We start from the raw sequence: 13280 nt of genomic DNA, 5'->3' as shown, positions 1-13280 counted from the left end.
GCCCCGCCCCTCCGCGGGAGCCGCCCAGGCCCGGCCCAAAGCTCAAGGGAACTGAGAGGAGGGGTGATCCGGGCCCCCAGCCACCCGCCCGGGCTAGAGATATGGAAGGTTCATGACCTGTGGGCTCGTCCCGGGACGGAATCTGCAAGAGCTTGGGACTGTGCGCGCGAGGGTGGTGTATGTTGGGGTGTAGGGGGCTAGAGCACGAGATCGCTAGAGCAGGCCCCGCACACTGGGTACTAAGCCCTCAGCCCGGCTCACAAGATGAGCAAAGGGACAAGGTCAAGAGCCAGTGTCAGACAGACTGCACACGTGGGAGGCACCCCCCAGCCTGTGCAGATCCAGCCTCCCGCCGCCTACCCTTGGGGAACTGACAGTCTAGACTTGAGCAAGCATCAGGACCATTACTGGAGGAAACTCTTCAGGCACTGTTTGATTAGGGAGATAGGTCAGGGGCAAAGATGTAGGTGAAACTGTGCCTCCCTGCACTCCAACCTGAGAGATGAGAGAATGTTCTCTTTCAGGCCAGTAACAGAAAGGATGAAGTGGGAAAGATGGTAAAAGGCTTTGCGCATTGGATCTAGAAGAGCAAGTAGAAGAGAGAAGAAAGCATTCCCATTTTCTTGCAGAGCACCTTGTACTTTTATTTTATGTCACTAGAACTAGCTGTTGAAAGCGTGAACTCTGCAGTCAGACTGGCTTAGAACTCTGGGCCACTCATTGACTAGTTGTGTGACCTGAGACAAGTCACTTAAATTTCCTGTGCCTCAGTTACCTTATCTGAAAATTGGGAATAATCATATGTACCTTATAGGGATGTGACAGTTAAATGAGCTAGATCATGTAAAACACTTAGCATAGACCTAGCATCTAATCAGAATGATATACATTAGCTATTATTTGTTTAATGGTTACCTTTTCACTAAATTGTAGGCTGCAATAGGGCAAAGCCTCTGCCTCCTTTGTTCACCATTATAACATTTGTGGAGTGAAGGGGCTCTTTGGGACCATGGCAGAGGGAATTGCCACCCTTTCCTCCATCCTGACCATTACAGGCTGTTGGGACATAGGCACATAACTGTATCCCTGGGCAGGTTCCCAACCTGCCCAGGCAGCTATATCCCAATCAGCCCCAACTGGTCAGGGCAGGGCTGGCACCAAGTGCTGCAGCTCAGTCTTGATTAAAGCAGGATGCCCATGGGGAGTTGGACCTTCATTGTCAGCCAACTTCTTCACCAGAGGAGGCAGCTGAGAGGCTAAGAAGTGTCCCAGCTTCCTAGGCTGCCTCCCCGGGGGGTGGGGGGGTGGAGCAAAGCTCCCAGGGAGGGCTTTCCTCCTTTCCTTTCCCAACAGCACTAGGAGCTGGTCCAAAAACCAGACTGCCTACGGGGGGCAATCAAAGAATAGGAAGGAATGGAGCACACGAGGAAAAGCATTAACAGATTTCCTGGGAGGAGAGCAGAGAGGGTCAAGGGAAAGGGTAAAGGTGACAGAGTACTATGCCCCACCCCTCCCCAAGGCAACAGGAAGTAAAACGGTGAGGAGTAAGGCCACTTCCTATCTCAGAGCACCAGGGTGAAAGTCAGTTCCCAAGTCCCAGTGGGGGGCAGTCCCAGTGTGTGACATATATGTTGTTGTTGTTGTTATGTGCCGTCAAGTCGGACCCGACTCATAGTGACCCCTCCTTGGGTTTCCGAGGCAGTATCACTAAGTAGATTGCCCCATCTTCCTTCCGAGGAGTGGCTGGTGGGTTTGAACCGCCAGCCTTCTGGTTAGCAGTCAAGTGCCTTAGCCACTATGCTACCAGAGCTCCTGTGTGACATATATACTGATACATATATCAGTTAGTCTTGAGTTTTTGTCATCCACCTTACGGGCAGAAGTGAGGCTACTCAGACCATTCTCCAGAAATGGGGACAGAAGCTCCTTGCTCTGGGTAAAGACAAAGAACTCAGAACTGTGGGCTGCATATCAGTTAATCATCAATGTGCCCTTCCAGAGTTCTCAAGGCGACTTGGTTCCTGACCTCCAGACGCTGATACTTGAAACTTTATATTCATTAATACAAGGTAGAGTGAGGAGACAGAGAGAGGTCAGAACAAGCACAGACTAGGGCTGCCATGGAGTGCCCTGAGGGTATCCCAGGGGAAAAAGTAAAAACAGGATTACAACCTTGACTGTTCTCACACGCCTGCTTTGAGAGGGGCTATCATCCTGGACGAGGGTGAGGATTCCGCATTGGATATTTCAGGGTAACCATATAAAGAATTTTGAGTTGGGTGGATAAAAGTAAGAGTGATGAGAAAAATATTGGGGGTAAAGCCCTGTTGATTAATTGTGCTGTGTAAGTACAGCTAGCTGCCTTTCAGCAAATATTTATCAACTGCCTACTACGTGCTTTGTACTGCTTCTTACTTGGCGAAACATCCAAATAAGGTAGAAAATTAGGATTCACGTAGTTAGAAAGCAATTCCATCCATTCTCTTTTTTTCTATGCTACTTCATTTCTCCCTCAGTACTGCTCTCAGTAGCTCAGATGCTGACTTGTCGGCAGTGGCAATCTGGAGCACCCTTTAGACACCTCTGTGTGCACGCACAAATGCACACACTCACACACACCCTCCTTGATTCCCATTGCTGTAGCACCCACACAACCTCCAGCTACCCCACAGCAATTAGAAGGAAGATACATATAAACAATTACGAGCTCGCCGGTTCCCTGCGCATCAGTATCTATGGCAACCTCCTAGGGTCCATGGGCTTCAATGTTCCGGTTGCAGCCAGTCCCCTGGGTAGCGCCAGTGCTCAGGCCATGCCCACAGCACTGGGAACAGGGAATTACACAGGAAATCGATGCCCTGATAACCACCAGAGAGACCCCATGGGGTGGGACCCTCACCATTCTGCCAATCTTTCTCTTTGAAGGCTCTAAACACGGGACTGCCCCCTGAATGAGAGAAAGACGCTTTCCTCCCTAATTTTAGAATCCAATTTTAGGGTATAAGGGTACTTATTCTTCAGACCTTAGAAAAATGGGGCCATTGAAAATGAGGTTTCTGAATGTAAGGGAAATGAAGTCCTTGGAAAAACAAAATAGCTACCCACTTGTTGGAGATGTTATAAAATAAATTCTGAAGGGAATTCAGTCTTGAATTAATGAGAGGTTTTCAAACCATATTCCACAAAACCCTGAGGACTGCATAGCTCTATGCCACATGGATATTGGGGTTCTACCTGGCATATTGTTAAAGAGAAGAGTCTCTGGCTAAAAGGAAGTAAGAAATCCACCAGGCTAGTGGTTGCTGAGGTCCTATCTGACTCAAAGATCTATGAATAGTTTTGGAGCATTAGGGGTGGTGAGGTTACAGCCTCTCTCTGAGGGACTCTGAGATAGTCATTAGTGGTGAGGCATTTGAAACTAGAGAGAAGAGGTGACAATGGGATGGACAAGAGTGAGAAGGACAGATGGAAACATTTGAATAAGTAATCCCCAAACCAGAAGGGAGTGTGAGAGATGGCTCTCTCATGGAAGACACAGAAAAAGCTTTTTCAAATAACAGCCACACACAGGAAAGTTGGATGGCCCCTTCCACTACTGTCAACTGAGCCACAGTCAATGGTGGGAGTATTTTCCTATCCCTCATGTGTTTAAGAGCAGAAGAAAAAGATTAAGAATCAAGGATTAAATGAATGGCTGAGGTACTTTTTCGAGGAGAGGAGGTATTCAAGGTGAGGGGGCTTAACTTATGAATGGGTTGAGGGATTGAAATTCTGGAGTGAGAGGCTGAGGATACTTTGGTGTGAAGGCTGAAGTGTTTGTAATGAGTATTCAGGATAGGGTCTGAGGTGCTGGGGATAAAGAGAATTTCAGGTGAGGTGTAGGCTGTTTAATGCCAAGAGTTTAGGCATTTGGAATGAGGGCTGAGGGCTTGGCAGGGAGAGTTCGTTCCAAAGGGCACTCTTATCTCTTCCCACCCCCAAGTCTAGGTCAGGGCTATCTTTTCCTCCCAACCTTTTCCACCATGCCCCTTCAGGATGGTGCTCCTTGAAATCAGGGAGTACCTGATCTTTCTCGTTGTACCTGGCTGACATGCCTTAGGAGCACCGGCGGAGCGATGACCGAGCTGCCATCTGAGCCAGTAGGGAAGCAAAGGCCCAGACAGCCAGGGCAGGAAGAGCGGCGTGTGGGGCCCCCTGGTGGGCGGTTGGGAGGCGCGCTTGGAGCTTCGAGGGACGGGATAGTGATAGATGGCTGTGAGTGACTAAGGGAGATGTGGTTGACCATAACGGTATCCACGATAGTAGTTTAGGGGGCACTTCTTAAGTGTGAGGCACTGATTACTAAGCACTCTGCATAAGCTATCCCATTTAACCCTCACCACCACCCTATGAGTGTGGAAGCTTTCAGCAGCCTCATTTTACAGAGGAAGAAACTGAAGTTTACAGAAAGGTGAAATGACTTGCCTAAGGGCAAAATGCTAATAAGTGGTAGAACTTGATGTGACTGAAAGTAAGTGGAAACAGATATGGGAGAGGTAGTAAACAACAGGGGTGAACAGTTGAGATGTGCTCATACCACCAGTGGGATCTACATTGGAATCTTAAATGCAATGTGGAATTATCCCCAAACTAGTCCCAGTTCTAAATCCAGGTACTTACTCAGAGGGGACATTCATTCATCCATTCTACTGAGTACATCTTCTGTTTCAGTCACTTGGGAAATCAGAAAAATTCTTGCCCTCATGGAGCTTATGTTCTTATAGGCAGGCAAAGAATATAGAAAAGCAATTTTAGACTGGAGTCAGTTCTTTGGAGAAAATAAAAAACAGCAATGGGACAGACAGTGACTAGGTTAGAGAGGTGGAGAATTCCTTTAACCGTGGTGCTCAGACAAAAGCACTCTGAAAGTGCTTTTAAGAGAGAACTAAATGGTAAGGAGATAGCCATTTGAAAATGTAGAGCAAGAACATTCCTGGTGTAAGGAACAGTAGTACAAAGGACTAAGATGGTCATGGTCACTGTGTATTCAGGGGGCAGAGAGAATTTGGTGTGGCAGAAGCAGGGTGGGCAAGGGGGAAAGCAGTAAGAGAAAAGGACTTAGAGGTCCTCATAAATGCCACCACCCTGCAAAACTATCCTGGTGTTCCTGCTGTGGCCCCACACTTGATGGATTGCAAGGAATTCACAAGAGTAGGCTACCTCCCTGTTCACAGAGGAGTGAGATCTGAAGTCCTAGCTCAAGAAGGTATCTTTTTCAAGAAGATACCTTCATCCAGGACAGACATATACCTGCGCCTGGGGCAAGAAATGTGGTAGTGGGTGGAGAAGGGCACAGGATGATCTCTCAGTACTCAAAGTACTCTGGGGATGTTGTGCCAAGGATCCTACAGAAACAGCCAATGCTTCTTCAGTCCATTTAGACAAGCATCTCTCTGCCCTGGCAAACTTCAGTCCTAGGTCCTATGTAGAATAGATAGACAGGTCAGACACAGTCCTTGGCTTATAGACGCTAAGGAGCTCTAGTGGTGCAGTGTGTAAGGCATTTGACTGCTAACCAGAAGGTTGGTGGTTCAAACCCATCAGCCACTCCACAGAAGGAAAGGAAGACAGGGCAATCTATTTCCATAAACATTTACTGCCTCAGAAACCCAAAAGGGGGTCTCTATGAGTCTGAATTGACTCCATAGCAGTAAGCTTTATGGAAGCTTTACTCGAGGAAGGGAAGAAAACAAGCAATAAAAAACAGTGATTGCAGTGCAGTGAATTACTTAATATGGCCCTTGCAGCCACAGTCTTTGGACATAATGATTCAGTGGGACTATGCAAACAAAGTGTTTGTGGTTCTCCAATGAGGTTGGACAGCTTGCTGCTAATGTAAATAAGGTGCATGGAAAACTTTTGGGGGGGCATGCAAATAAGGTGTATGGAACCCTAAAGAGAGAATTGGTTATTTTGCTATCCCATTAGGCTTAAAGGCAGATGTGGAGAGAAAGAGGGAGGAGCTGTGACACAGAAGACAGTGAGAAAGAGCAGCACAGCAGTGACAAGCAACAGTGGTGAAGGATGGCAGGAACCAAGAGACTGAGCAAGACAGCTTGGGTGGGACATGCCGACTCATGGAGTTAAGAGTTCTAACATTTGCCTGAGAAGAGCCCAGCAGCAGAGGGTGAAAGGAAGCTGTCCTGATCAAGAACTGTATCCTGAATTCTTCCTGTTATTTCTGAGTTGTTCCTGATGCTGAGTTGTGCTCTATTACTTCCCTAATAAACCACTTCCATGTAAGTATGATTCATGAGTTCTGTGAGATGTTGCAGTGAATTATGGAACCTAAAGAACAGAGCCACTCCTCAGAAGGAAGACTGGACCATCTACTTCCATAGAGACACTGCCTCGGAAACCCAAGAAGGGGTTGCTATGAGTTGGGACTGACTCGATGGCAGTGAGTTTGGTTTGGTTTTTGGTTAAAGACAGGAGGGAGAGCACTGAGCGCAAAGGAGTAGTTGATGTTAGAGATGAAGGAGTGGGACAGCAATTTGGAAAAGATGGACATCTGGGATATCTTTAACTTCCACCTCGTAGGAACCAGCTTTGTGCTGATCCTTCAAATTATTCATGTAGTTGGTGTTAGAATGATGGATTTGTTGCAGTGGCCCAGAATCACTAGAATATGTGGTTTTGGAAAATAGGGGATAAACAAGACAATGAGAGACCTTTGGTATCTGGATGGGATAAAAAACAAAACAAAACAAAAAATACCGGTGGGTTGAAGCACCTGTTATGTAGCAGCAAGGCAAAATCTGTTCAAGGAAGATGGAAGTGGTGGCTAACTCCCAAGAAACTGGTTGGTTAGATGCATATGGAAGCAAGAAGTGATAGAGGGAAGGGTGAGATATACAATTCCTCTGTTGCTGTTATTAGTAATAGCTGCAATGGCAGGGAAAAAGAGTGTAGGGTAGGTTACGGCACTGAACCAAGCCCAGATCCAGTCCAGTTGGAGCTACAACTGCTAGCCTCAGAGCCAACCTGGAAAGAAAAAGTTATGTCAGAAAATAGGCAACACTCCTATAACTGCCGGTCACCAAGAGGTCCAGGAAGGGAAATGGCAAAACCAAGTAACTATTGAAACCAAGGAGTACAGTGTAAAGGAATTGCTTCAATTTGTAGATCAGCATTTCCAGCTTCCTGAGGAATTTTTACTAAAAGGAATTGTGAAAGCGACTAATTTAGGGTCACTGTCTTTAGTTTTGAATGCTGCAGAATGGAAGTGTATGTTTGGGTTGATGCAAGACTCAGATCTCAATGACATAAGACAAAAGATTAGTGACCATAGACTACCTCTGAATCTTTGCACAGGTGGTTGCTTGAATTGCTCTTCCCTCCCCTTTGCATATTCTCTGGTTCTCTGCTCAAGCATAACTTTCAAGGCCATGTAGCCTTCCTTGGCTTTCTCTCGACTTTCTTAAATCCCTGATCACACCATCCACCACTTCTTTTTTCTAAAAAATTGTTCCCCAAGGATCTTCTTTTTTTCTTTTTAACATTAAAAAAAATTTTTTTTTTTTGTTGCTTAGAATATACACAGCAGAACATACACCAATTCAACAATTTCCACATGTACAATTTAATGAGATTGATTACATTCTTCAAGTTGTGCAGCCATTCTCACTCTCCTTTTCTGAGTTGTTCTCCCTTCATTAACATAAGTTCGCTGCCCCCTAAGTTTCCTATCTAATCTTTGGAGTTACTGTTGTCAACTTGATCCCATACAGATCTTAAAAGATCATAATGCTTATGGCAGTTTTTTTTTTTTTTTTTTTACCACTTAAATAAACTATTAGTTGGTTTTAAGAGACATCAAGGGAACATTTTTGTTTTAAGGAGTAAAGATTATCTCAGGACAATAGTTTTATGGGTTCATGCATCCTATATGCTGCCAGAAAGTCTGGAATCTATGAAAATTTGAAGTTCTGTTCTGCATTTTCTTCCTTTTGATCAAGACCCTTCTGTAGTATTTTTGATGAAAGTTTTCGGTAATGGTATCTGACCACCATCCAGTTCTTCTGGTCATATAGTAAAGGAGGCAGTTATTCATAGAGACAATTACCCACACATTTCATCTCCTCTTCTTATTCCCGACTCTATTTCTTCCTCTGTTGCTCCAGGCGAATAGAGACTAGTCACCACATCTTCAAAACATTTGTCCCAAGTGTTATTTACATATGTTTGTGTGACCATAGACCCCCATGAGCCAGAACCTGTGTCTATTTGTGTTCACCATGGTATCGCCAGTCTAATGAGTGCCTGGTACATAGTAGGTGCTCAATGAATGCATGGGAGGTAAAAGCAAAGTATTTTAAAGGGGACAGGGAGTAACTGGATCAGTTGGAAATCAGAAAAGATTTAATGGAAGAGATGGAAGGAGGGGAAGGATATTGGCAGAAGGAGGTAGAAGTGAGGGGGTATTTCTAGGGGAAGAGAGAGTATGAATCAAGCCCTGAGATATGGAGGGTTTGGCAAATGTTTGGGAAAGTGGGTGTTCAGGTGAGCTGGAGGGAAAGGCATGGAGAATGGAGAAACGGGCCATGAAGCTGAGGACCAGACAGACAGTGTCTAGCTGTGAGTGGGCTTACAGGCCAAAGCAGGGATAGGCCTCAGAAAGGGCTCCAGAGCTCACCCAGAGGCTCCTAGGTCCCAGGCCCAAGCTATTGATAATTGCCTACCAGACATTCCTGCTTGCATGTCCTGCTGTCCACCCAAATTCACTATAATCTAAATCCATGCCATTACAATATGGTGATTAAGAGCACTGAAACAAAATCCTGGCTCTGCCAATCACTAACTGTGGGACACTTTAAGTTTTATAACTTCGATGTGTCTCAGTTTTTGCATCTGCAAAATGGGGATGATAATAATACTTAATTCATATAATTTTACGTGGAGCAAATTATTAGTGGTAAATAATGAAAGATAAAACAGTGACAGTGTCTTGATTACTTACTAAAGGAATGAAAGAATATTAACTATTATAACTATTCCACCTACCACCCCAGATCAGTTTTCTTTCCCAACTTCATTGGCTCTGACAGTAACATGACTATTTTGCCAATGACCTAGCTTCAGAAACTTGGAGCTTTAACTCAGCTTTTACCTCGTTTGGAAAGCTGAACTGGGTTTGAATTCCGGTTCTGCCATTTATAGTTTTATTTATAGGATGACCTTGGGAAGGTACTAGAGCTATCTGAACTTCATTTTCTTCACTGATAAAATAAAGATGTTGTAACTTTCACCGTAGGAGTCCCTGGATGGTGCAAATGGTTAAGCCCTTGATTACAAGGCAATGGCCATTCAAACCCATCCAAAGGCACCTCAGAGGACAGGCCTGGAAATCTGCTTCCAAAAGGTCACAGCCTTGAAAACCTGATGGAGCAGTTCTACTCTGTACACATGGGGTCGCCATGAGTCAGAATCAACTTGAGGCAACTAACAACTTTCACTATAGGGTTGTTTTAATAATTTAATAGTAATATTTGTAGGCATGTGGCTCAATGCCTGATACTAAACAAATGGTAGTTATTATCACTATAATGGGGAGCTCTGGTAGTGTAGTGATTAAGGCATTTGACTGCTAACCAGAAGGCTGGCGGTTCAAACCCACCAGCCACTCCTTGAAAGGAAGGTTGGGCAATCTACTTCTATAGTGCTACCCTCTCAGAAACCCAAGGAGAGGTTGCTATGAGTCGGGTCCAACTCGACTGCACATAACAACAAAAACAACATCATTATAAGGAGCTCTGGTGGTGTAGTGCCTTACCATTTGATTGCTAACCAGAAGGTTGGCAGTTCAAACCCACCAGCCACTCCACAGAGGGAAGATGGGGCAATCTATTTCTGTAAAGGTTTACTGTCTCAGAAACCCAGTGGGGTTGGTATGAGTTGGAATTGACTCAATGGCAATGGGTTTTTATTATTATTATCCTATGTATCAGGAAAGGTATGCATCATGGTTGTGTCCTTTCACCATACTTATTCAATCTATATGCTGAGCAAATAATTCAATAAGCTGTACTATATGAAGAACTTGGCATCAAGATTGGAGGAAGATTCATTAACAACCTGCGATATGTAGACGACACAACCTTACTTGCTGAAAGCAAAGACTTGAAGCACTTACTGGTAAAGATTAAAGACTACAGTATGGATTACACCTCAGCACAAAGAAAACAAAAATCTTCACAACTGATCCAATAAGCAACATCATGATAAAAAAAGAGAAGATTAAAGTTGTCAATGATTTCATTTTATTTGGGTCCACAGTCAACAACCATGGAAGCAGCAGTCAAGAAATCAAACAAAATATTGCATTGGGCAAATTTGCTGCAAAAGGCCTTTTTAAAGTGTTAAAGAGCAAAGACGTTACCTTGAGGACTAAGGTGTGCCTGATCATGGTATTTTCTTTTACCTCATATGCATGTGAAAGCTGAACAATGAATAAGGAAGACCAAAGAAGAATTGATAACTTTGAATTATGGTGAAGAATGTTGAATATAACATGAACTATCAGAAGAATGAACAAATCTGTCTTAGAAGAAGTACAGCCAGAATGCTCCTTAGAAGTGAGAATGGCAAGACTTCATCTCACGTACTTTGGACATGTTATTAGGAGGGATCAGTCCTTGGAGAAGGACATCATGCTTGGTAAAGTAGAAAACCAGAAAGAGAAAGACCCTCAATGAAATGGATTGACACAGCAGCTGCAACAATGGGCTCCAGCATAGCAATGATTGGGAGGATGGTGCAGGACCAGGCAGTGTTTTGTTCTGTTGCACACAGGGCCTCTATGAGTTGGAACCACCTTGATGGCATCTAACAACAATGTATCACCAGTAACCAACACTGCTATATTTTTTCCCTTTAAATATCCTTGTCCCCATTTCTTCTTTTCTATTTCCCTCCCACCATCCATTAAGCCTAAGGAGCTCTGGTGGCATAGTACCTAAGGCATTTGATTGCTAACCAGAAGGTTGGTGGTTCAAACCCACCAGCCACTCCATGGAAGGCAGACTGGGCAATCTACTTCCGTAAAGATTTACCACTTAGGAAACCCAAAGAGGGTCACTATGAGTTGGAATCAACTTGATGGCAGTGAGTTTGGTTTCGTTTTATATATATATTTTTTAATCCATTAAGCCTTCCTCACTCTGCGTAGTTAGTGCAATAATCTTCTCAACTTTACTGATTCCATTTTACATCCCATTTTCATTCACTTATTCATTCAAGAAACGTTAATTGAACAACTACTCTCCTCAGGGCACAGTCTCAGGGTTGAGGATACAGCAGTTAACAAAATAGATGATGCCCCTGCCCTCAGGAAGCTTACCCTCTGGTGAGAGAGAAGAACAATAAACAAATGGACAAATAAATATTTAATATGTCAAGTGGTGATAAGTGTTGCAAAGAAAATTTAAGCAGGGAAAGGAGGTAGCATGATAGGGGGATGCTATTTAATGTAGGGTGGTCAGAGAAGGCCCCTCTGCTAAGGTCAACATGTACACAGTGATTTGCAGGAAATAATGTACTTTCAGTAGATCATGTTGTTGCTGAAATCCTGTTTCCTGCAGAATTAAGTAGGCACGCCTATGTATAGCTTTCTAGATCCTCTGCAATTCTAGTCAGTCTTGTGATTTTGTATCATTTCCAGAATGACCCTGTTTTGCAGACATGCTTAACATGCCTAAGGAGGTATACTGTTGGGTTAATGATACTTATCTCTGTATAGTGATACTATCTGAACTCTTTTTCTTCTTAAATGTGTTTTCTTTTCTTTCTTTATGAGGAACATAGACCACTTGAACAACAACAACAACAATAATGCTATATATTCTCCCCATCATCTAAGATAAATCTTCAAAACAACCCTGAAGGTAAGTTTTATTATCCCCATTTTACAGCTAAGAAAATAGTTTGCACTGATTTTCTGAACTTTAATAGCTCTTAAAACAACTAGCACCTGATTATAGGCTTGCTATTTATTTATGTTAATTTTAGTTTCCCTTCTCAGTTAAGGTACAGACTTTGTCTTTTTCTTCTTTCATCCCTCTCCTCTCCTCATAGCAGAGCACCGTGCACTGCACATAATGAGAGCTTTTTAATGGATTGGTCTGTCGGATGGCTAGCCTATTGTTCTGATATGGAACAGTTAACTTGCTGGTGGTAGCATCTTGAACACTCTGGACCATGGGCCCAAAGATGGAAAACCTTCAAATCCTGAGAGCAAAAAGTTGGGGAGCTAGGCCTCTACCCCAAAAGGGAGTGATTCCACTTGTCCACTAGAGGCCGCCACAGGCCCGGTTTCAGAGCCAGGAGAGCTGTGCGATTACCCACCTCAACCCAGGAGTCATTTCCAACACCAAGTCTGTCCTAGAACCCAAGGTCTCAGAAACAGCCTATCAGTGTCCCTGGCTTCAGTTTCTTCCAGTAGATTATCAGATTTCCAGACCTGGAATGAATTACTTCTGGAATAAAAGTTGCTGATGGCAGCTAGATAGCAGAAACATACTGGCAGATTCCAGAGGGCCCTCAACTAGCCAAAATGACAGACAAACACTTATTGAGCATCCTACTGAGCTCCTGCTGTGTCCTAGGCAGCATGCTAAACTCTGGCACTACCTTGGAAAGCAAGACAGATTCCCTGCCTGCCCTCTCAGCTCTTATGGTCTATACAGATAATTAAGCCTAACATTACTGTATTGTGTAATAAGCTACTGACATGACTTCTGCCCAAGATTAGTTCTCCTTGGACTTCATTTCACAGTGGATTATCCCATAGATGTCTACCTCCTTTAGAGAAATTAAATAAAGGCCAGAGGGACACATTTGGAAAATCACTGCAGAGCCCCTCCTTTCTGGAGGTGGAAGGATTCCTGGTGTCTCTTGGCAGATCTGACAGTGTCAGGGGTTGAGGTGGACTCTGGAGGAGGGAAAGTGCCAGGTCACCTGGTTGCAGCTTTTCTGCTCTCCCTTCTCTAAGCAGAGATTCCCCAGATTTGGGGGCGTGACCCAAACTGCCTATTTTCTCTTTGCCTCTTTCTCTTCTTTGCTCCCCCCCCCCTTTTTTTTTTCCAGATAATCAGTCAATCAAGAAATATTTATCAAATGAATGTTATGTTCAGGGCACTCTTTTTGATCCAGAAGCATGAGATCAAGCAAGTTTAACAGAGTTGAGGAAAGAAGATAGAGAGGGATAGAGAGGTAAATACCTACACATTGCAACATTTTGATAA

General features: G+C 44.1%; 1 protein-coding gene across 1 annotated transcript in view; it reads right to left on the bottom strand.

Moving 5' to 3' along the window:
• Positions 1-4285, bottom strand: part of CAMK2G (calcium/calmodulin dependent protein kinase II gamma) — a 65038-nt gene extending 60753 nt beyond the window's left edge. The window contains exon 1 of the mRNA XM_042780915.1: positions 4095-4285. Within this exon, the coding sequence (XP_042636849.1) occupies positions 4095-4285 (191 nt within the window). The remainder of the gene's footprint in view (positions 1-4094) is intronic.
• Between the last annotated feature and the right edge of the window lie 8995 nt (positions 4286-13280).

Source organism: Orycteropus afer, unplaced genomic scaffold (assembly GCF_000298275.1).
Source record: "Orycteropus afer afer isolate SDZICR_OR568_19922 unplaced genomic scaffold, OryAfe1.0 scaffold00070, whole genome shotgun sequence".
NCBI lineage: Eukaryota > Metazoa > Chordata > Mammalia > Tubulidentata > Orycteropodidae > Orycteropus > Orycteropus afer.
This window is presented reverse-complemented; position numbering and strand designations above follow the sequence as displayed.